The 22,455-nt window shown below is 38.1% G+C and overlaps 1 protein-coding gene across 10 annotated transcripts in view; it reads right to left on the bottom strand.

The window, feature by feature from the left end:
• Positions 1–22,455, bottom strand: part of VPS13D (vacuolar protein sorting 13 homolog D) — a 100,125-nt gene that overhangs the window by 53,666 nt on the left and 24,004 nt on the right. For 7 of the 10 annotated variants that reach the window (XR_005953787.1, XM_041419788.1, XM_041419787.1 and 4 more), the window contains 22 exons: positions 19,938–20,154; positions 19,282–19,492; positions 18,983–19,154; positions 18,548–18,660; positions 17,795–18,004; positions 15,558–15,823; positions 14,830–14,963; positions 14,393–14,548; positions 13,595–13,808; positions 13,196–13,270; positions 12,201–12,404; positions 11,665–11,754; positions 10,533–10,673; positions 9,220–9,342; positions 8,508–8,582; positions 6,179–6,284; positions 5,090–5,242; positions 4,372–4,507; positions 3,240–3,287; positions 2,332–2,482; positions 1,493–1,703; positions 122–369 (listed from right to left, as the gene is read on the bottom strand). Coding sequence is in view for 9 of the 10 variants with exons in the window: in XM_041419788.1 (XP_041275722.1) it covers positions 122–369; positions 1,493–1,703; positions 2,332–2,482; positions 3,240–3,287; positions 4,372–4,507; positions 5,090–5,242; positions 6,179–6,284; positions 8,508–8,582; positions 9,220–9,342; positions 10,533–10,673; positions 11,665–11,754; positions 12,201–12,404; positions 13,196–13,270; positions 13,595–13,808; positions 14,393–14,548; positions 14,830–14,963; positions 15,558–15,823; positions 17,795–18,004; positions 18,548–18,660; positions 18,983–19,154; positions 19,282–19,492; positions 19,938–20,154 (3,454 nt within the window). In the remaining variant the exon portion in view is untranslated. The remainder of the gene's footprint in view (positions 1–121; positions 370–1,492; positions 1,704–2,331; positions 2,483–3,239; positions 3,288–4,371; positions 4,508–5,089; positions 5,243–6,178; positions 6,285–8,507; positions 8,583–9,219; positions 9,343–10,532; positions 10,674–11,664; positions 11,755–12,200; positions 12,405–13,195; positions 13,271–13,594; positions 13,809–14,392; positions 14,549–14,829; positions 14,964–15,557; positions 15,824–17,794; positions 18,005–18,547; positions 18,661–18,982; positions 19,155–19,281; positions 19,493–19,937; positions 20,155–22,455) is intronic. The other 3 variants (XM_041419792.1, XM_041419794.1, XM_041419795.1) reach the window with 3 other exon arrangements.

The following is a 22,455-nucleotide window of genomic DNA, read 5'->3' as shown; positions in this document are numbered from 1 at the left end:
CCCAATGAAATCATCATTTAAATGCTTTCTATTTTTCCATTCTGTGCCATAGCTCCTTGCAGAACAAGTTTCCTGGGGGTGCAGAGAGGAGCAGCAAATGGTGCCTGAGCAGGAGCCTTACCCAGCTCGATGTTCTGGGCCGTGTCAGCCGTGTGCAAGGCAGCCTCTTTGCCAGGCTTCAGCGTCCCGCTGATGGGCAAACCCTTCACGTAGAACTCCAGCTCACAGGGCAGCAGATTGCAGATGACCACTGTTGGCAGGAGATAAATGGTATGCCCAGGCTGCCTGAAAATCTGCTTAGCACTGTCAGAGAATATGCTGGAAGGCATGTAATCTGGGTAGTTTTCTTTCTTTATAGCCACGCAAAACCTGGGAATGCCGAGACATGTGAGAAGTGAATGAATTTGACAGAACAATGAAACCCAGTCTTTCTGTGTTGCACTAAGTCCTCAAAGATGCTCTAACTTCAGGATTAATAAGAAAAACAGCATTTAGAGTTGTTCTCCACATAATCACTTTATAGATTATTGTAAGGTATTTTTTATTTATGTCTGACATTAAGACAATGTGAGTTTTCTGATTTTAAACACAGACTAAAGTTTGTTCCCCAAAAACTGGTCTATTCAGAGACCTAACAGAAAATGGCTACTAGAGATTACCACCTTTAAAACCAACTTTCATAAACTTGCAAAAGCATGCTCTTAACTGCTACTAGAAAGAGATCTTTAACCATTAAAGTAAATTATAATAATGTTCTTAAACATAAATGCTGAATGTCTCCTCCTTCCCAGTAGATATGTCCTTGCTCTAAACACTTGACATTTCAGTTTTCCATTAGTTAATGTGAAAAATTGAGTTGCTAAACCTTCATTTTAAATAATTTGTTTGTTTTGCTCTCTGTGATACATCAAAAACCAGCATATTAGGAAATTAACTATGAAAGTGACAGAGAGCAATAACTATATAGTGTGCAAAGGTCATTTCCTGACACAATTTCCATAATCCTTAAACTAGCATTTCCCAAATTCAGAGCAGCCCTAAATCAATTGTATTGAAAAACTACAACATTCCATTAAGTCCTCACTCTGCAGAGACATTTGTGGCCTCAGAACCGAGCAGAGGACATGAAGGACAAAGAATGAATATTTGTGAATACTCTTTTGGAAAACCACTCATTATCCTAAGTGAGACTGAGCAGTTAGTTTAATGCAAGTTGACATTCTATTTTCCGAATTTTCTTTCTTTTTACAATAAATATTCATAGTGTGCTTTGTATTGTCAGAGGTTTAGCAGGCACTGCCAGAGGAGCTTCAAGGAGCCCTGCAGAAACAGAGCAGCTACACTTCACTGCTATCTCACTGCTCAACAGACCCAATAAACATCCCAGTAAACTGCAGCAGCTTTCATCTCTAAGCATTTTCTTTCCATATTATTTACTTCCACAGGATTTCATTTATCAGAGCTTACAGAAGAAGAACTAGGCTTTAATTACCTGAAAAATCGGCTGTTTTCAGACTCCATGGAATGACACTCCCTCTTGCTGCTGCACACCTCTGCTGCCTTCTGGACATTAGTCCAGTGAATAGGAGCCTTGCAGAAGAAGAATCCCATTCCTTTGGGCCTGGCTTGCAAACGCCAGGATGTGAGATGTAATGGAATAGCAAAGGAATCTCCTGGCATAACTGCTGGAAGGACTACAGGCTCTGCAACCAGAGAAGAAAACACACATATCAAAAAAGGCTACTTTACTGAAAACCATAAAATTTTCAAGTACTAAGTCTCAAATTTTTAAGGCAATACGTTTAATTTTAATGTAAATCAACTCCTGCTTTATGCATGTTTCAAAAACCAACCTGTTATTTTCAGCTCTATTAATAATCTGGAATCAGACTAATTTCAGTGTGTAAATCTGAAACAACCTAAAAACTTGCTGGTACTCAAATTCCTTAGTGAAAATGCTTGTTTCCAAAACCTCATTGTTCAAACCTTTTGGGTACATTACCGATGTCTCATTAGATTTCTACACTAAACCTTTGCACGGTGATACCAAAATCCTCTAGACTGCTGCTAAAGAGACAACTTTGCTACATACAGAGATAAGACAAAGTCTTTACAGTCTCAGCTTTCCCTGTTTATCAAACACTGAAAATCCTACTGGACTCTCTAGTCTCTTGTTGACTGTCTTCTTCTAAACATGACCCGTATCCTGTCCAGGGAGGTCTATTCTGGTGTGAAGCATTACAGACAGTGTTCTTGGGGAGAAAGCTGAATTCCCCACAGCACATAAGGAATGCTTTAGGGATATGGGTCACAGGAGTGTACAGCACTCACTGTCAGGGGCAGAAGGACTGTCCAGTCGCAGCTCCATTGGAATTTCCAGCTTGTTCTTCAGCATCAAGGCCGAGCGCACTGTTATCACCTTCCGGGCGCTCCCCTCCATGGTGACTTCAAACACCACACGAACTGGAGGCAATGAAGAAAACTGGAAGATATTTAAAAGCATTAAAAAGCTCAGGTAATGAATAGACCTAGAAGAGGGACACCTCCACTATGAAGCACTAACTGCTGGAGAAAAACTTGCCAACTGAGTCCAACCATGTGCAACTCATCAGGTGTAGAAATAGTTTCATAATGGTGGTTTATAATCCTGTACCTCCTCCTTAAAGCACAGTAAAATTATGAAAAAGCAAGTCCACATACCACAAACTCCATTATCTTTCTTAAAATAATCCAAGTTCAAATTCGATTGCTCAAAAAGAGCAATAGAGATCCTAAGAAAATAACTTTATATATCATCTCACTAATACATTATTACAATAAATCCATGAAGTCTAAGCCTCGTATAATTACCAGTCACTCATCATTCCTAGCTGTCAAAACTGAAAAGTAAGTTGGAGCTTTCTTAACACTTTGTTCACTCATAGCTGCCCTTCTGCTGTGGTGTTTTACCTTCTACATTACACAAAGTCATTGCCACTTTGATCCTGAAAACAACATTTAGTATGTGTTTATATGCTAGAATTCATATACTGGAATCTAAGACCCATTTTTCAAACATTTATATTGGTGAGGAATGGTAAATCATAAATATTTGTTCTGATTTGAAAGTGGATTTTTTTCCTTAAATTTTCTTTCCCTCCTATTGAAAAGGTTCTAGAAGGAAGGGAAAGCCAGTTCACTTGTACAGTTTCCCTACTCTTACTTAAGTAGCTCTCAAAAAAATGAAAATATATACTCACGTAGACTTGTGGATGTATGATATTTGTTCTACTGATTGGGCTTCCAAGCTGAGAGGAAAGTAAATGAGAAGGTTAAAGCAGTTCAACTTTTAAAATACTGCTCTCAGCTTTAACACAGAACTTTACTACAGAAGAATAAACTTCATCACTTTGTGCTTCTGATCTTCAGTACAACTTGGAATCATGTCAGAACTAGATGAGCAAAGCCTGTTTGCAACACTGCTTTGCAAAAAAATGAAGCTTAAGGAGGGTTTGATGTAAAGAAAAAGTCTACAGGAGATGTTGCTGAACAGGAGTTCACATTAATTTAACATAATCTCATAATTTGCATCCTTTTCCTTCAATATTCAAATTACAGAGAGATGATCCTTTTTATGCTTCAAAATAAAAACATCAGAAAATTCAAGTAAGAGACCACTGGCTCTTGTCAGCAGTACTAAATCAAATTTAATTCTGCTTTATATCAAAAAGATCTCAACCTCCTATTTGCCCAGTGCTCAACAACTTCCAGTAGCTAGTCTCAAAACATAGTCTTGAAATCCACAAAACCATTTTTATCACTGAGCCTCCCCCTAATGCCAGCCTGCTGATTATTACAACTGCATTTTCCCTTCATGACAAGTATATTTTGTCTACAGAGCCACAGACTTAAAAACGAATCTCTAGGCTTACAGGAAATTGCCAGTATTGTTTATTTTAAGCAAATTAAGGACATGAAAAGCATTCCTGCAATAAAAGAAATAAAAGTAGCTGCTGAAATGCTGGGCTGATTTAAAGCTCAGTCTCCATGAGTGCATGGCCTGTCACTAATACATTCATTCTGTCCCTGGAAGCTCTGCCTGCCAAGCACAGATTAACTGCTGACTGCTCTGGCTGTGCTTTGGTTGCAGTTAGGAACCCAGCATCTCTAAGCTCTCCCAGTCCAGGCTAACTGGAAAGAGGCAATCTCATCCAGCAGATGCTTTTAGATCAAAATCTTGCAGACATCACTACTCCTAATATGCTAATATATTATAATTCTAATACATAATAATATATTATATTATAATAATTATAAAATTATATATTATAATATTCTAATATTATTATAATAGCCTAATATTCTTTTAAAACACTCAAAATCAGAACTTACAGTAGAAGAGGAGGAATTCTTATCTGGTGCAGCGTAACGGAAAAATGTTCCAACTTTGTCTACAGACACTGGACTCACTTCTTCCCAGCCATTTACTCTCACTTGCAACTGATGAATCCTTAGGTCATGTGTGTGCCTATCAGGTTAGAGCAAGTTAAATTAATATCAAGCATTATTATACAGACTAAATAGCAAACAGTTAAAACCACAAACATCCTCTGGATTCTATTTAAAGAATCTTACTGAAGCATTAAAAAATCTCAAGAGTTTTCCCTTTCATGGATAGATGGACCTGATTTTATGTTTAATTATTCCACCTTTCCTAAGAAACACACAGACACATAACTGTGTTGCAAAAATAAAAGCGTGCTACACATTTGTTAACAAGCTCTAGTTCTTACCTCTGGTAACAACCAACACTGCCCCAACAGTCCTTTAAAATAAAGGATTTGTAACTCAAACCCCCAAGTCCTTCTAAAAGCTGATAATGATCCAACTCACATATAGGAATAGCTGCCACAACAGCAATAGTTGCTGCTTTACCAGAAAAATTATAATTTCACTCCATACAAGAGTATTAAAAATAGAAACTAAACATTAACAATAGATTTTACAGAAATCCACTTTTAATGTGACACCTGCCAGTGCCCTCACAACTGTGAACCTATGTGTTCCATATAGGAGACTGTGAGAACATCTCATGGCCTGGTCCCTTCACCTGTGTCTGAGTTTCCCTCTGGTTTCAAACTCAAACGGAACCTCTTCCCCAGTGATAACCTCCTGCCATTCACTGACATTATGGGCATCACCCAGCAACGTCCCGTTCTCCTCAGGAACAACACCTGGACTCCCACTATGAGACAGCGCAGCCCTGCGAAGAGAAGCACAGCATTTCACAAAATGACTACTTCAAGTTGCAAGCGTGTCACTGTAGGGCATGAAACAAAATGACTGGAACCAGGAGGTCTCCAAGGTAAAAGAAGGGAAGTTTATTTTCTGACTTCAACATTTATGGGTTTTTAAAAGTGACAGTGGATTGGAGGATGACAGTGCCACCTCTCCAAGGACACTGGATGAGGCAACAGTCCATCAAATTTCTCCTCCTCCAGAGAAGAATGTAAAACAATAATTATTTACATAAAAATGCGTGAGAAAGTTCGTTACAAGAATGTAAACATCAGGATTAGAAGAACAGGGTGACAGCAAGTGCTTTTTAAGTCTGCCTCAGTTCACATTCACACCATGAATGTACTTGACTGGTTTCCACATTCTGCTAGGTCTCTTGGGAAAAAAAATCTTTTTTGTTTAATAATAAAACTATCTCTGTGTCAAAGAAGAGGCTCTCAACTGAGTAAAACTGGGAGCTGCCTACATGTGTCTGTGAAACAAAAGCACTGAAAACAACAGAGACTGGCTGACATGGAGGAGGAGCCAGACAAATATGTCTGAAGTGATCCCCTAATTATTTACATAAAACTGCGTGAGAAAGTTCATTACAAGAATGTAAACATCAGGCTTAGAAGAACAGGGTGACAGCAAGTGCTTTTTAAGTCTGCCTCAGTTCACATTCACACCATGAATGTACTTGACTGGTTTCCATATTCTGCTAGGTCTCTTGGAAAAAAACCATCTTTTTTGTTTAATAATAAAACTGTCTCTGTGTCAAAGAAGAGTCTCTCAACTGAGTAAAACTGGGAGCTGCCTACATGTGTCTGTGAAACAAAAGCACTGAAAACAACAGAGACTGGCTGACATGGAGGAGGAGCCAGACAAATATGTCTGAAGTGATCCCCAAAGAGCTCCTTACCGGGTTGGGGTTGTAGTCAGGGTGGCAAACCAGAGAGTGCAGCCAGTGTGATTCCTCAGAGCAAAGGGGACAAACGGCTGCCTGCGCTTTGGGGTCTTCATTTCAGCTACAAAACAGAACACAGACTTGTCTGAATGCCCATGAGAAACATTCATCAGATGTGTATGTGGGATGAGATACAATGCTGGAGAACCACAACCTGCACTGACTAAAACCAAAGAAACAGGACATCAGATTATCTACAAAGGTTTTACAATTAGTAACTACTACAGAAACGGTACAAAACTAACAGACATTCTTCCCCTACATCAATCCCCCCTGGAACTGAGCTTAATCTACATGTTCTTCTCTTTCTTTATATCAAATCTTATAAAATACTATGCCTTCAGTTACACCTAACATGTAGAAAGTCTAACTAAAAACCCAAACATAATCAGACACCTTTTATGTACATCCAAATGCTCATCAAATACTAAACACACATTCACTTATAATTACAATTTATGCTGTATTTAATGTGACAAATACAGGGTTAGCCAGTATTCCCTTTACAGGGACTTTTATTCTCAAAGCCTGAACAAGTAGAAATATTTTCCTATACAGGAAAAAGCCTACTGAAATATGGAAAATAATTTGAGAGCAAACAAAGGCAATCTGGTTTTGTTAAACTGCTGGGATAGCAAAATACCAGAAGATACTTGTCCCATGTTCAACTTTTTCTAAGCACAAATTTCTAACAGGCACACAAGTGCTACTCTCATCTTCCACACTGCAGTGCATGAAATCTGTGGAAATACTTACTGAGTTTGGACACAGAAAAACCCCTGTCAAAGCCCAGTAATTTACTTAAAAAGGAAGATAACTGGCTGCTACCTCAATACACAACATCTTTAGTATGAGAAAAGGGGAAAGAAGGCACACACAATAAATCAGTTGCTTAAACAAAAGGTAAGACAGAAATCTCTTCCCCAGGCCTGATTTGAAGGCACTCCAAAAGGTTTCCAGAGGCAAGCAGGGGTGGTGGGGGGAGGGCAGGAAAGTTTTTGAAGGAGTTACAGATCACGACAGATGACTTTCTGTCAGATCAACAAATTCCTATGTACCCTCACATTGTCCATGGAGACTTAAATCTGATCTAAAGCTTACAGAGAAAGTTATTTCCAATTAAATAGCAAGAAGATTAAATCCTTGAAAATCAAAACTCTGATTTTTGCCAAAAGCAAATACATGTTTTTAGTGTTGAGTTTCAGTTTATATAATGTTTTGGCTACCCCAGGTTCTACAAATCAGACCAGAAGCCAAATGAACTTTTACTCTGGTGTTTAATCTATTGCCAATTTATCTTTGGAGACATCAAAAAAAGGATTTTTGGGACTATGGCCTGATTTTCAAAAGAAATGCAGAAGTTGCATTTTGAGACTACTGCCTGAAAAAAAAAAAAGACTATCATTACCAGGAGGATTTTTTAATAGTTAGTTTAGTAATTTAGCTGAAACCACTACTAAAAGCCAAGCAATGAATGTTAGATGTTTTGCTGCTTGTTTGATTTTGGGGGAAAAAAAAATCTCAGAAAATATTTCATAAAAATAAATCCAAAATTTTCCATCTTGTTTTTTCTTTAAACTCAGAGAAAATATTTCTAATGGCACTCGAACAGGAAACAGATGTAGATTTCTAGAAAGTTTTCTGTCCTCCCTTTCATTAACTTTTATATATATTTATGAAGTATGCTCTTTGTCTTCTAAAATGTCAAAAAATGAAAAATCTTACTTTATCCTGCATGGTTTTTGCCCAAAACCTGTCCTGTCAAATAGAACCCAAACAAATTAATAAATTATTTATTAGGAATGCTTTACTTCCTAAGGCTTACTTAAAACAGCCTGTGCTTCTAAAGCATCTGAAAGGTTAAAGTACCCAAATATGCTAAGTTAGGTATAAATATGTATATTGAACATTATGGTGGATACTTTTAGAATATAAATTAAATATTGTGATATTATTACGTTATTTTTAATCCCACTATAGAAGAGGGACACTGAACAGTCAACAATTCACATAACCTTCCTCACAAAGACAGTTTTCCTACATTGGGTTGTATTTCTCCATTCTTTCCTGAAGAACCCAGAAAATGACAGGATGAAATACTAAATTTATCAGACTAAAAGAAAAGTAGCTGTTGTGTTATTTAGCTTGAGGGTTTTTTGGTTTTCATTATTTTTAAATATAGAAACCAATCTACCAGCAAGTCCCACATACAGCACAGTATTTATTGTGCAAGAGCCTTCCAAAGAAGAAAACCACCTTTTGGAGTCTGTGTGCTGTACAGTACCTCTAGCATAGATCTGATGCTCTAGGTTAGTCAAACTGGCTGTACTCCTAGTTCTAAGGTACACAAGAGGAAGGCCTGGCAGACAGGAAAGACAAAGTCAGCAGGTAAGAAAATCCACACAAATACAGGTAGATCTTCCCTTGCATGCAGAAGGGAAGATACACATCATGCAATTATGAGTCTCTACTCGTTTGCTTACACTAAGCTGGCATTTGAATTGATAAAATTCCCTCCAGAAGGAACTCTGGAGAAAATAAGCTGAAAAGACCTGCCACATATCAAGAGCTATTACTCAGGTGATTACTTCACAAAGAAAACAGTAATTTTTCCAGAAACTAATTTATTTAGGTCTTTGGAGTACAGAAAGAAAAAGATCCTCTCTGAACTGCACACAGCCAAAAATCAACACTCTGACTTAATCCTTGACATGAGAGTCACTCATTAACAGAGAGTGGCAGACAGAAAGGAAGCAGAACTAGCAGTGCAAAGCTCTTACTCAAAGCTGAGCACCCAGAAAGCTTTTTGTTTTAAAAAATTTTAGCATAAGTGAACAGAAAATAGCTTTTTTGTCTTTTTTTTTTTTTTTTGCCAAACGTATCTAACAAATCACTGTATTCCGTGAAGTCAAAATACTTATGTTTGTAGTACATTAGACAGATGCCCTTGTGTGTCAGGTCTGTTTCAAATAAAGTGTGATTAATGACCAACATACTCTGCCCAAAACATGGGGGATCCACTGAAGAACCCATCCAGTCTTCTGAGCTGATTACATTCACTTCTTTGTCCTGTTTACAGTAATCTTCCATCCAGGACTGCTTGGTACATGTGTATTGCTCTAGAGGAATGTAAGCACAGACAGCCAATGTCTTCAAGGTGGCAGTAAACAAAGTCATTGAAAAAGTGTGTTAAATTGCTCCCACTTAAGTTACTCCACTTTAACAGCACAAGTTTGATTTCACTGCTTTTTCTCTGAGTCACATAAGTTAAAGACAAACAACAGCTCATAAAATCACAGCAGTGTCTTAAAAAAATATCCCTAAGATTTTATTTTTAAAAAAAAAACTGTCAGTGGAATTTCATGTTCTTAAGATACTCCTATGTCAATCTAAGAGCCCTCCCTGCCAAGGCAATTAACCTTAAATATTTTCATGTTAGAAGTACTTCCTAGGGGTTTTGGGGTTTGCTTCATTTTAAGAGGACATACACATTCCTGCATAAATATCAAGACACCAACTGAGTCCTCTGGCACAATATTAATCACAAACCAGCCTCACCACTTGTTATCACTGCTTTTAAACAGCACCATCTTAGGAATCATTAATTTCCTTCTCCTCCTGCCACTTGGCTCCCCCTCTTTCTGCCAATCCCCCAGGTTCTCCTTGGGAGAGAAAGACCAATGAAGGCTTTTCTGTTACATCTATAAGCTCAGCTGCTGGCATTTTTTTTATTGTGCACACCAAATAATTCTGAATGAGCCAACAATATTCCTGGGAAAGGCATGCAATTGGAGCTCCACAATGCAGAAACTCACATGAAATAGGAGTTACTGTTGAACAAAATATTTTGATTTCCAAAGGTGGGTCATTGACAGCTCAGGTGCTCAGAGACTGAAGAACTGAAATAAGTAGCTCCCCACTACACCTGTCAATGTACTGAAAAATGATGTGCTTATCAAAATATTTTTAAGCCCTATGAAGTACAGAAATCTTTAGATGGAAGCCTGTTTCTGATTAAAAATAAATTTCAAATACCATACAAATTTGATAGAATTCATATGACCAGAGAAAGAATTCCTACTAACCTCTAACATATGCAGCTCATGTCTTTACATTTTCACACCATCTGATAGAACATAGGCTGCCTAACCACACACCTGGTACAGTATCCTGGAAAGCATGGAGGGACTTGGGCCAATCCCACTTCCTCCACAGGATGCCAGCAGCACTTTTAATTAGAGATGTCTGTCATTTTCAGTAGTGAAAACCAGACTGCAGAGTGCTGCTCTCAGGGAACATGCCCACATACCTATGAGAACAGAGGTAATGTTTATATCCAGGCGTGGCTTGGCCTTCACCTCCAGCTTCAGGCGGGAAGGCTGCAGGCGGCTCGAAGCTTCTTGCTGCCACGACACCGAACACGGCCACGGCTCAATGAACGGCTCCCAGCCTGAGGGAAACACAAACCATCATCTTTGCCACACACATGGAGGCCACACTGGAATGCTCTTTACATATTTACTAAAGGAACTTTCATAATTAGATCCTTTACTTTTAATCTGTGTTGAAGAAGAAGTCGCAAGCCTATGGATTTAATTTAATACCTAATACAAATTTGGTCCAGCTCCTCCATTTATTCTGTATGTAGGGTCTTGCAGAAATATCTTAGTTCCAATTCAAGCAGAAGGCAATTACTGCTCTACCTAAGCTAGCTGGAATTAAGCTCTCAAATAGCTTTGACAATGATTGTCACACAATAACACATTAAGTTGGTGATTATTCGGTATCTCAAAAGATAAAAGTCTAGAAGGTATTAAAAAAACCACCCTACATATTTTTAAAAGCAAAGTATTTTTTAAAACAAAAAATAAACAACCTTGTTATCAACAGATAATTCCTGAGTTCTTGTCACCAGTGATGTAACAGAAAATTTAGTTTCTAAAAAATCCCACACAACTAGATTACGTCTTTTGTCAGTATCTGGCCTGTAACCTTGCTTTTTTGTATCTAAAACATAAATTGTGATGATCTTCTTATGCTAATCCTTTGTCTTCAGCCTAATCACTGCCTGCACATGATTTTCCTTCCTGAAATATGTAATAAACTGAATCCACCAAACAATTAAAGAGAAGAGAGAAGAGAATGCAGAGACAGCTTGTTATAAAACTGTTATTTTCTGGATAACCATTTTATGCAATTCCATTTGAAAACCTGAGTGCCACTTTCATACCAGCCAAGTCTCCACTTTCCACATCCCTCCAACTGATTTCAAATCAGGATATCCTGTCTAGGATCACACTGTCTCACTCACACACAGTCCCAAAAGTCAACCTTTCCCTATTCCCTTACAGGCATTTCATAGTGGGTAAACTTGAGGCTCCTGTAGTAGGAAAGGCTGTTTCCTAAACTTCAATAAGAAAACATCCCCCAAGGTATTTCACCTGAAAGCTCACGGTTGTAGTAATCTCCAGAGAGGGTAAAACGAGCGTAGCCTTCAGGGCTGGTCCTCAAACGCTGGAGAAAATTCAAACCTGTGGGGGAAAAAAAAAGTGAAATTTAAACTAATGCAAAACAATCAAGCTTCCTGATTTGTGAACTATCAAATAAGCAATGGAAGGTTTTGTCTTGTCTTTGAAATGGTACAAAAAGCTTATCATAATACTCTTCCAATAACATTTGCAGACAGCCACACCTTACAATGCAGAGCCTCCCTAGGACTCTGCTCAGGACAGATTTCATTTGTTAGGTGATGTAAAAAAGGGGAAACCAGAATCTTAACCCTATAAAGACTGTAATCTTCTTAAAACCAAAACTTAAACTGAGCAGAAATAAAGAAAAAGGAACCCCCAATATCCCACACAACAACCACCAAGACACTGTCGGTTGAAATTTGACAGCTCCTGACAAACAAGAGCACGACGCTGAACACACCCAGAACTGACAATCATTTTATGCCAAGGCAGAACCAGATACTCACATGAAAAGGTTAATTCAGCCAGGGGAACATCACAGTCCATGCAGTCATCTATAAAGCAGATGCAAACACTTTCTGCCTTTATTTCCACTCCAGAGATGAACTGGAAAGGCAAAATCCCCTGGCTATCTCGACCAGAAGGCTGGGAAACTGATTTCAGAGGTTCAGCATTCTTAAATAACCAACTTGCTGCTTTTTTCAAGTCACCTTAGATAAAAGCAAACAATCAATCAATCATCACCTACTTTCTCAAAGACATGTACTTAGTAAAAATCCAAAAAAAAAAGAAAGTAGGTGATGATTGATTGATTAATCAATCATCACCTACTTTCTCAAAGACATGTACTTAGTAAAAATCATATAGAAGAAAACTAACTCCCTCTGTCTTAAGAAAATATTCTCAGCAGTATTTGAATATGCTCTATTTTGTAACATAAATATGAGAAGATTATAAAGACACTGGTATAACCTAAGGGTAAGAAATGTGTTTGGAAGTTTGTAAATGTAATAAAAATCTGTAACATTATGCATGCCTGTATATAAAGTGGGAAGCGTGATAGTGCTAAAGGAAAAAAGAATCACTTGTGGTAAAGCTTTGTTTTCTTTTCAGGTACTGCATGTAGAACTAGAAATATGATTTCCAAAGGGAGAGATGAAAACACACACTCACAAGAGGAAGAGATGTGGAATAGCGAGAAATTGGTACACCATAAAAATTACCAACCTGAACACAACTAAAACTCCCAAACAAAAATACACTCAAGCACCCCACACATGACATCCCAAAGGGCAGAAAGAATCCTTGGGGGGTGGATTTTACACAGTAGCAGAATAGGAAGAAGAATGTTTAAGACTACAGGCCAGCACAGAGCCAAAGATGTTCTAAAGAAGGAAACAGTGCCTGTGCACAGCCACCTGACAGTCTGAAGGCTTTTCTTAATTGCAATTAAGGTAACGTGAACAATGTGCAAACCCCTGCTAAGAATGTCTGATGTTACCTTGGCAGATCAGAAGAGCTTTACGACAATCTTCCATACTGAATCCCAGCTCCTGCAGGCGAGCCAGCTGGACTTCTGGAATTAATAGTTAACCAGGCATAAATCCTTGACAGCTATCTACTTATTTTCATTTCTAAAATCAAGGTACATCTGTATGAAAAATGGAGGTTTGTTTATTTAAGACTGCAACTGTAGCAAAAGCACATGATTCAGCCCTGCTTTTATGTTTTTTATGGTATCATCAGGACAATGCCATTATTAGGTAGTTCCAACCAACAAAGGGTCTTACACCATGAAGATACCAACATCTTTTGTGTTAAGCATATAGATTGGCTTCACCTTGTAGAAACCTCCCTTGGATATAAGGAATGGCTTCACTCCAACAGTGGAAAAACATACCAAGAACAGGATCCAGCACACGTTTGGATCCATCCCTGGTTTCAGGAGCCAAGGAGTTCAGTGCTGAACTGGAGGGATCAGCAGCACTCCCAGCACTTGAGGCAGCCGAGTCAGGCAGAGCTGCACTTGTCTGCTGGGGAATTGACTTTGCAATGGCCAAGAAGAGCTGAACATCATTGTAGGACAGTCTGATATCCAGTGCTTGCAGCTGAATCTAAATGAAAAATAAAAATATACTATTTACTTGCCTTTTTCTACACATTTTTCTTAAATACTTCAGATATTAATAAAGCTTTTCCCAAAGGAAGACAAAATTTAGTGTTAAAATCTGATCACCATGCTGTTTTAAAGATCCAGTAATAAATTTATCAAACTTGTTATTATTTACCAACAACCAAAAGCATTACATCTCAGGGAAAAGAAGTTTTACTTTGATATAATGATAAAAAAAGTCTTTAAATATAATTCCCCTCTAATATGTCCTAACAATTAGAAACAGAAAATACAGAAAAATATGATTTCCTTTCAGGTATTAGTAACTATCTAACACCATCAACCTACATAATCAGCCCATTTCTTTCCCCCACTATTAATCTCTGTAACATATCCCATAAATCAGTCTTTCATTACCACTAAGAGCATTTTCTACATGCTTCTTTCTTTTCCTTTTCCATTTCAGGAAAAAGTTACCTTACTCTCTTCTCATGCATTTGAAAGTCTTCTATTGAATCCTTGGGCATAAAAATATCTCTGCTAGTATTTTCTACTGCATGGTTTTATTCAGGCCTTTGATATTACCTCTAGAATAGGAGGAAAATCTTCACTATTGAAAGCATCCAGCAGTCCTGAACCACTTGGGTAGGAAGAATTCCCAATAAGTTCCATATGAATCTGTACTGGATCAATAATTGACAGCGCAGTCTCCTGCTCATTTCCTAACCGGCATGAAAACACCTAAAAATTGCAAATTATTTTTAAAAAATTATGAACTGAGATAACAGGCCTGGCAAGAAGTAGCAATATTTTGAGGCTACAGTCGAGTCTTACAATATTTTACAAGAAACAATATAAAACTATTCTCAAAACTGCTGTAAAATGAGAGCATTTCATGAGAAAACAACAAAATTCAGAAAGCATCGGTGGACTATTCCTTTTGTATATACATTTATAGTGAAGTATCGTCACAAACTCCTCTAATTTTAGATGTTATACAGAAGAAAATTTATTTTTCTTACCTCAATGCCAAACAAACTGCCAGAGAAAGGACGATCTAACAACTTGGGCTTGTAAGTGAGAACAGTCGTTCCCTTCAGAATAATTGCATTGGTATCGAAGCAGGACATGTCTTCAACAACCACAAATTCAGTTCCTTAACAAAAAAACCCCAAATAACTAACAGGGCAGTTGGCCCTATCATTAAGGTACTTTAGGCATTCGTAGCAGGTTTCTTGATTTCCTGTCACTGTCATATTTTCTGGAAAATCTCTTTACCCAGGATTCTTCTCCTGGGAAGCTGAGAAGCCTCAGAGAAAAATTAAAACAATATTTATCTGCTTTGCTTCTCCTGTGCTTGCTGCTTTGGAATGTGTTTGGACACTGTTTACCAGCAGGTGCCTGTTTGATTGGTTTCATGTGAATTGTTTCGACTTAATGACCAATCAGGGTCAGGCTGTGTTGGGACTCTGGGAGGAGTCACGAGTTTTCATTATCATTCTTTGTAGCCTTCTGTCTGTGCCCTTTCTCTATTCTTTAGTACAGTTTAGTATAGCATTCTTTAATATGATATAATATCATAAAATAATAAATTAACCTTCTAAGAACATGAAGCCAGATTCATTTTCCTTCCTCCTCCATCCAGAGACCCCAAAAATACCACAATTTCCTTTAATGGACCTGTCTTTACCAGCACACGGCTTTTAATGAGAAAAACTCCTACAAAAACATCAGAGAAGAGCACATTTACCTGTCACATTAACCTTGACTTCCAGCTGCTTTTCTGCTGTCACAGGGAGTGAGGAACGTTTGGTCACCACTCCACTCTTCACAGTTTTGGGAACAACAGCTGTGTCACTGAGGCAGGGGCGCTGCCGGGACGGGTGCGGAGTCTCGCGCTTTTTGCTATCTCCAGGAGTGCACAAAAAGTCATGAACCAGCAACAACCAGTCAAATATCAGGAACACACGAAGATTGTTCAGAACAACTGTGAAACTGGAGGAATCCTTAGTAGACCTTTGAAGAAGAAGGAATCACACAGGTGAACTTTACAACCTGTAAATGTTTAAAATCATGCTGACAACTATCAGTATCTACAAGACTCATATGGCGTTTTATAGGCATACACTTGGTTTACAGTGTCTGGCCTTTAAAATACATACATACATTTATATATTTTTTAATATATATATATATATTTAAACAGACTGAAATTCAACAATTTCCTGTACCCACAGAACCCCAATAGATCTTAACTGCACAAATTCTAAGCCATAATGGTACAATAAATGAATTCAAAAACTACATGCCAGGAAATTTATACAAGCTCCTTTAACACACTTACATTATCAAGATTAATTTTCAAAATCTCAAATTTTAAAACCTTTTTTTTTTATCACTTTATGTCTCTTGGGTATCAAACCTAACATTCTGTGTGTGAAACTCAGACCTGGCTCCGAGGTAAGAGGTACAATATGAATTTCCTCTCATACCATGACACCATTTTGCAGCACAGGAAGCTGCTTTGTCATTCTGAAAAAATGTCAGCCTGCCTGAGCTCCCAGCATCCCATTCTGAAGGTCTGGCTAGGAGGGATACAGTGTTTGGCTTCATGATCTGGAATACCAGTAACATTTGATCATGCTGACTGGAAAATCATCTAAGTGCTTAAATACCATGAAACAATTTTCAATCCAGCACACTGTGAGCTATAAAATCTCCAAAGAACTGCGATGCCTTAGTGGGGAGCAGCTCTGCCTGCACTGCTTCCAACAGCAAAAGCCTACAACCCTCCCTGGCTCTCCAGGATATTTCAAGAGGCACCAGCCAGTACAACACTATCACTGAGCTCTGCCAGCCCTTGCATCTTCTGCCAAGGATGCTCTCACCACTAAAAACAGACCACATGCTGCTGCAGCTGAAATTTAAAATCACAACAGTTGGGAAGAAGATTCCTGAAACTCTCACTCATAAACCAGATTAGGCTGTACTGTGCAAACTCACTAACTGTGTCTAATCCAGCCGCCTACTGACTCAACAGTTCTGTGAAAACCATCTGGGTTTTTTTTTAGGGTGTATTTTTTAGTAAATCCCATTTTAGTTTTAATCAAATTGAAATGCTGGCTTCTTTCTGAGCACATTTTTTAGGTACCTAAAGCTGTAACGCGCATCCAAATCGTAAACAAAAAAATTTCTCTCCATTGCCAAGATTCTTTAGTTGGTTTTTATGAAAAATTGCCTCTAAAATTTTCTGCTGGACTAAAATAATCCACAATTCTTTTTCTATATTACTCCTGCAACTGTTTCAGAAGTCGTCATACTTATATAAGAGTGAGAAAGCTGAGCTTGGTCAGCAAATCAGATCAGAAGTGAAACCAACATCTCAGTCATCTCACTTCACCCTCCTCTTAACATTCCTGAAAAAACCACCATGCTGATACAGGTAAATACTGACATGATACTTTCTATTCCAAATTTCAATAATAAATTAGATCAAAACAGGTAAGAAAACACAAACAGGGTAGAATAGAACATGGAAGAGAATACAAAGATTGTTTTTGAAAGAGGTGCCGTTTCTGTCTGTATTTGATGCTCTCTCAGTAAACCACATGTGACACCTGCTGGGAAACAGCTTTTGTGCATCTTATAGTAAAAATTCTGCTTTTATGCACACATACAAGTGATAGACCAGATTTATCAAGATTTAAGCATTATTGATTTTAATAGGTCAAACCTTCATCTGATCCATTACACATTCAAACCTAAATTTTATTGCAATAAGTGAAAAAGAAAAAAAAATTCCAACAACTCACAGAGAATTAACAACTGCAGATTTCAATCTATCAAGTACCACTGATCACCCCAAAAGTGTCATCAGATTGAAATACAACGCCCCCAAGTTTATCTACAATAATAACAGATGTATTTAAATCAGGACAATACTGATTATGTTATTATTAAAAACAAACAAATCCCAGAATTACCAACCTGAAATGCAATTCAATCTGGATTGCTCCTGGGCTGCTGGTGTTCTTTGATGACTGAAAGATGCAATTGAAGACATTTGGGGGGCCTGTAGCATATTTCTGTCCAGCATAACGAGTGTCAAAGGCCATCATGGAGTGAGAGACCAGATTTACAGACTTCGTTCCATCTGAAGAGCTTTCAAAAAGCAACTTGGATTTCTTAAAATCAAACCTGGGAGAATAAAAAGCAAAACAACACACCAAAGAGACTTATAGTTTATTTATTCCTTGGAGTCACTTATTTTGCAAGTATGGCACAGTGCTGAAATGTTTCATGTAGGTACTTTCTAAAACAACTACAATCATGTCCCATGTCACAGAGATAGAAAATAGATCTGTACTAAATGTAATAATACTTTCCACTGATACAAAGCCTTCTGCATTTAAAAAAATTCAACAAGCCAACATAGCAGAAATCTGCTTTTTTAACCTTCCCTCATTTTGGTTTCTTAATTAAAATTCTTTTGGGCAAGTACTGATTTCTGGACTGTTATTTCAAGGACAAGTGGAAAGACAGACTGTATCTCTTGAACAGTGTCATTCCCTTTCATCTTTCAGAGCAGCTTCAACTCTCTGTTTGGACTCTAATTAAGAAATTCCATTTCACAGCATTATTAAATTGTAATTCCATGTATTATTTTAATTCTTGTCCTGCATCTTTCACATGAGCACAGTATTTAGGACAAGGTATTCAGCAAGAGAAGAACATTCATACCTGGCTAAAGAGCTGCATCCATCTTTTCCCTTTGGATCCATCAGCTCCAGGCTCACATTAACCATGTCAATGAGGAATGACATGGAAGTATACACTTCTCCACTCAAAACTGTCTGAAAGTGGAAAACACCAACATTCTTTTTCAGAGCATCTGTTTAACTTTGATCTCTGAATTAACCTGTATTTCAGAAAAATGTAAACAGATTTTGTGGGGTGTCCTTCTCCAAATGGTTTCATCAGTGGTTTCATTAACCATTACTGGGGAAATGTTACATCTCACAACACTGTGGCCTTTAACTTGAAAATGACCATTAATCCAGTTTCACAGTACTGGTCTAGAGCTTCTTTGTCCTTAAAACATTGCTGCCATCAGTAAAATCAGCAAACCCCCCCCCAGACATTTCAAGAGACTTTCAGCTGCACACAGATCCTTACAAGAATTCTTGGATCCTGCAAGTCATAAGGGCGCATGAACTCCTCGATGGGCTCGCCGAGGTTGTTCTCCAGCAGCCCCCGGATCAGTTTGTACTTGTTCAGATCCAGAGAGCAGTGCACTGAGGACAGGTTGCCATGGATTGAAATGTCTGCCACAGAGTGACTCAGCTCTCTGCAACAAAGAGAAAAAGAGAAAATCTCAGTGTTTCCAGGAACTCCAACACCGCAGGCAAGACCTTTAGGATACATCTAAAACACTGCTCTAGGTGACAGCATGAAGTGACCCTGTTTAAACTCACTTGTCCAAATTTCTCTCTACTTTTAACTTCAGTCTGAAGGGTTCTGTCAGCAGGCTCCCTCCTGTCTGCCTCACCAAGTAGGATGGAAAGCTCAAATCTGCACTGGTATCTTCCACAGCCTTGGAATACTCTCTCTGGTATCTTTCGGCAGCAAAGATGTCCATGTCCTGCAGATCAACTACAATGCAGTCTAAGAGGCAGATGTGATCCTCTGCAAGTACACAGGAGATAACACAGTAAGGAAGAAAGAACAGAAGCTGTACAAAACTAATGCAACCTACTATTAAAAAGAAATTGAATTTAGTTTTTATTTTATTCCACATTTTTTTTAAATTCATGTTCATCAATATCTGTAACTAGCAGATACCAAGCTCATTCACAGAGCTAAATTCCTAATCAGGAGATCAAGTACCCTCCTTGTATGTGTGCAATATGCACCTCAAAACACCCAATTTGAAGGACTGTTCTTCCAGAAACTGAACTACAACTCCCTAATCCTTTAAGCTGCAAAAAATCAGCCTTAAAGCTCAGAAGTCATTTATTCTCCAATCTACAATCTTCAGACCCAGAGCCTCACACCTTTTCAGTGTCACATAAGATCAAAGCAATATGTCACTGTACTATTTCATAAGGGGGTTCCTATGGCTCTCACATACCTGGGCTCTCAGGGTTTGGGACAACAGGCAGCTTTGATGGCTGCCCTTGCTGCTTACTCGAAGTGCTCCCTGCAGGCTCGTTCTTCAGCCTAGAAATGTTTGTTCCTGATGATTTTTTCATGACCAATCCTTCTATTGCTAATTTGGACTCATCAGCACTTTTCTTCGCGCTATGTTTTGGGGTTCCCACAGGAGAGGAAAATTGAACTGAATCCTGCTAATGAAAGAAATTTTGTAATTAACATTAGATTTTTGACTTAAATTCTAAGGAACCAATGCATCAACATTCAAGCTGCAACAAATTACTAAAATGCCAGTATCTTCTGCTGTAGAAAGTATGTTACTGGAATGCCAGCATCCTCTGCTGTAGAAAAATGGCCAGACTTCTCTCCTATAGCCTTAACAGCAGATGAGAACATTTTCTTTGTAAAAAAAGTTTATTTCAGCAACCTTCCTCAAAAAGGTGTAGAATCTTTTCAACGAGAAATTAATTCATAAGCAGAGGGTTTTGCATAAAACCAAAATACTCTCATGTAAATGAAATTAATACCAAAATGGAGGGGTAAGACTGACAGTATTAAACATTTCTGCAGAATAAAGACTGTTAAATATTTAAAGCTGTTTTTCAGGTGATGAAAAAAACATATGCCATTATTTCTGCAAGATCATGTCAGCAACTTCATATTTTATTATAATATGTGAACTAATACTTCTACATGTGGACATTTTATGCACTTTGAATACTTCAGCTGTCACACCAAAATGTGTCCCAAAATTCTCCTACAGTTTAAGATTGGATAAATCCCTACACTTAGTGGTAAATTCCTCACAGGTGAAAAAAGAAAAATCCATTTATGTTGATGTAAAACATTTTAGACATCTCCCCACCACCACATATCCAGTGGAAATCCATGAGCTGTTTTACATCAAAAACCTACAAATTTCACTACACACAGAGTCACATCAACATTTGAAATTTCTTTTCCCAAACATCCTGCTTAACCAATCTGACAGCATTCTGTGATGGAATGGCCCCAACCACTCTGTGATTTGTCTGGTGGAAGAGGTTTATACCTCGTATAGCCCAAAGCCAGGTTTGGGATTCACCTGTCAATCATTTCAATTAATTAACCTTGTGTTCCACATGCAGGCAGCAATCATCTTTAGTGATTTACTCAGCCCTTACTCCAAGACTGCTCACTTTGCCCCTGACTCCTGTATTGTTACTATCATTTCCCATCTTCCTTCTGTGTCCAGTTTCTGATGTCACACCAATACCTACCACAAACTTCCCTTTCTGGTTTTGATTGTCAATATTTTCTTGCTTTACATGGTTTTTAAATATTAGAAAAACATGGAAAAATTAATTGTAAACACAACCAAGGATTTTAAGAAAAAAAATTTGAGGACTTCAACATTCAACTTCATACTGTAGAGAAAAGACTGAAAAGTACATGCAAAGGAAAATCATCACATCATCTATAAATCTATGAATTTATGCAACTAAATCCAAATTTGCAGCTCCTCAGACATGCATAAAGAGCACACCACAAAAAGTCTACATCCAATTCTTATAGAATTCAGCAAAACCTTTAGAACAGAAATTTTTAATAAATGAAGTAGCTTTTTAAATGCTAAATTCCAGAAGAATACTTTCTTTTTTATAGAATGAATGAGGAGCACCTGGACACTGCCATAAGGATGTGAAATACCTCAAATAAAACAGGATCCTTGTATGCATTGCCTTGTAAAATCCGATCCTCAAAAATAAACATAGGACAGAGGAAAAATGAAAACAAAACCAACAAAAAAAGGCCAAACTCCACTTATTTCCATTTCAAACACCTACATTTCTACAGTGCTATGTAACACAGTATTTTTAGGCTGAAATAAAATTATTGTGCACATTTTCTTTAACTTATAATGTTAATTTAGTAGTCTACTGCTTACAAAGCTGTATTTGTATCAACACACTGCAGTACAGGAAACAGCCCAACAGCACAGTCCACTATTGCCTTACAGCAAAGGCACAGGCAGAGGAAGGCAACAGACACACCACAAGTCCACTGCAATTTAGTCTGCCCAACAGCACAGCCCACTATTGCCTTACAGCAAAGGCACAGGCAGATGCCAATCAGATGAAGGCAACAAACACACCACAAATCCACTGCAATTTAGTCCATCTAACTTCTAATCCCTTCAAAATGGAATTAGAGGGTTCCCAGACAACCCTCTATATTGTTGAAAGGGTTAGATACAGAAAGCCATCCAAGATGGATCTTCCTTCTCCCAAATTTTGTGGCTGCATCTCTCAAGAGCAGCACCAGCTACTCCTGTCCTGTGCTTTGCCACAGGTACAATCACTGGAAACCTTTCCCATGGTTTCACCTCATCAAAGCAACTACACACACTCGGTTTTCACTGAGAGCAGAAAAAAAAATAAACCCAATTCTGTTCTCCAGTGTGTTAGAGCAAGTCTCAGCCAACAGACTCCTGTTTTCTGCTGTTCACACTGTGG

The sequence above is a fragment of the Onychostruthus taczanowskii genome, unplaced genomic scaffold (genome assembly GCF_017590055.1).
Source record: "Onychostruthus taczanowskii isolate IOZ18803 unplaced genomic scaffold, ASM1759005v1 scaffold61, whole genome shotgun sequence".
Taxonomy (NCBI): Eukaryota; Metazoa; Chordata; class Aves; order Passeriformes; family Passeridae; genus Onychostruthus; species Onychostruthus taczanowskii.
This window is presented reverse-complemented; position numbering and strand designations above follow the sequence as displayed.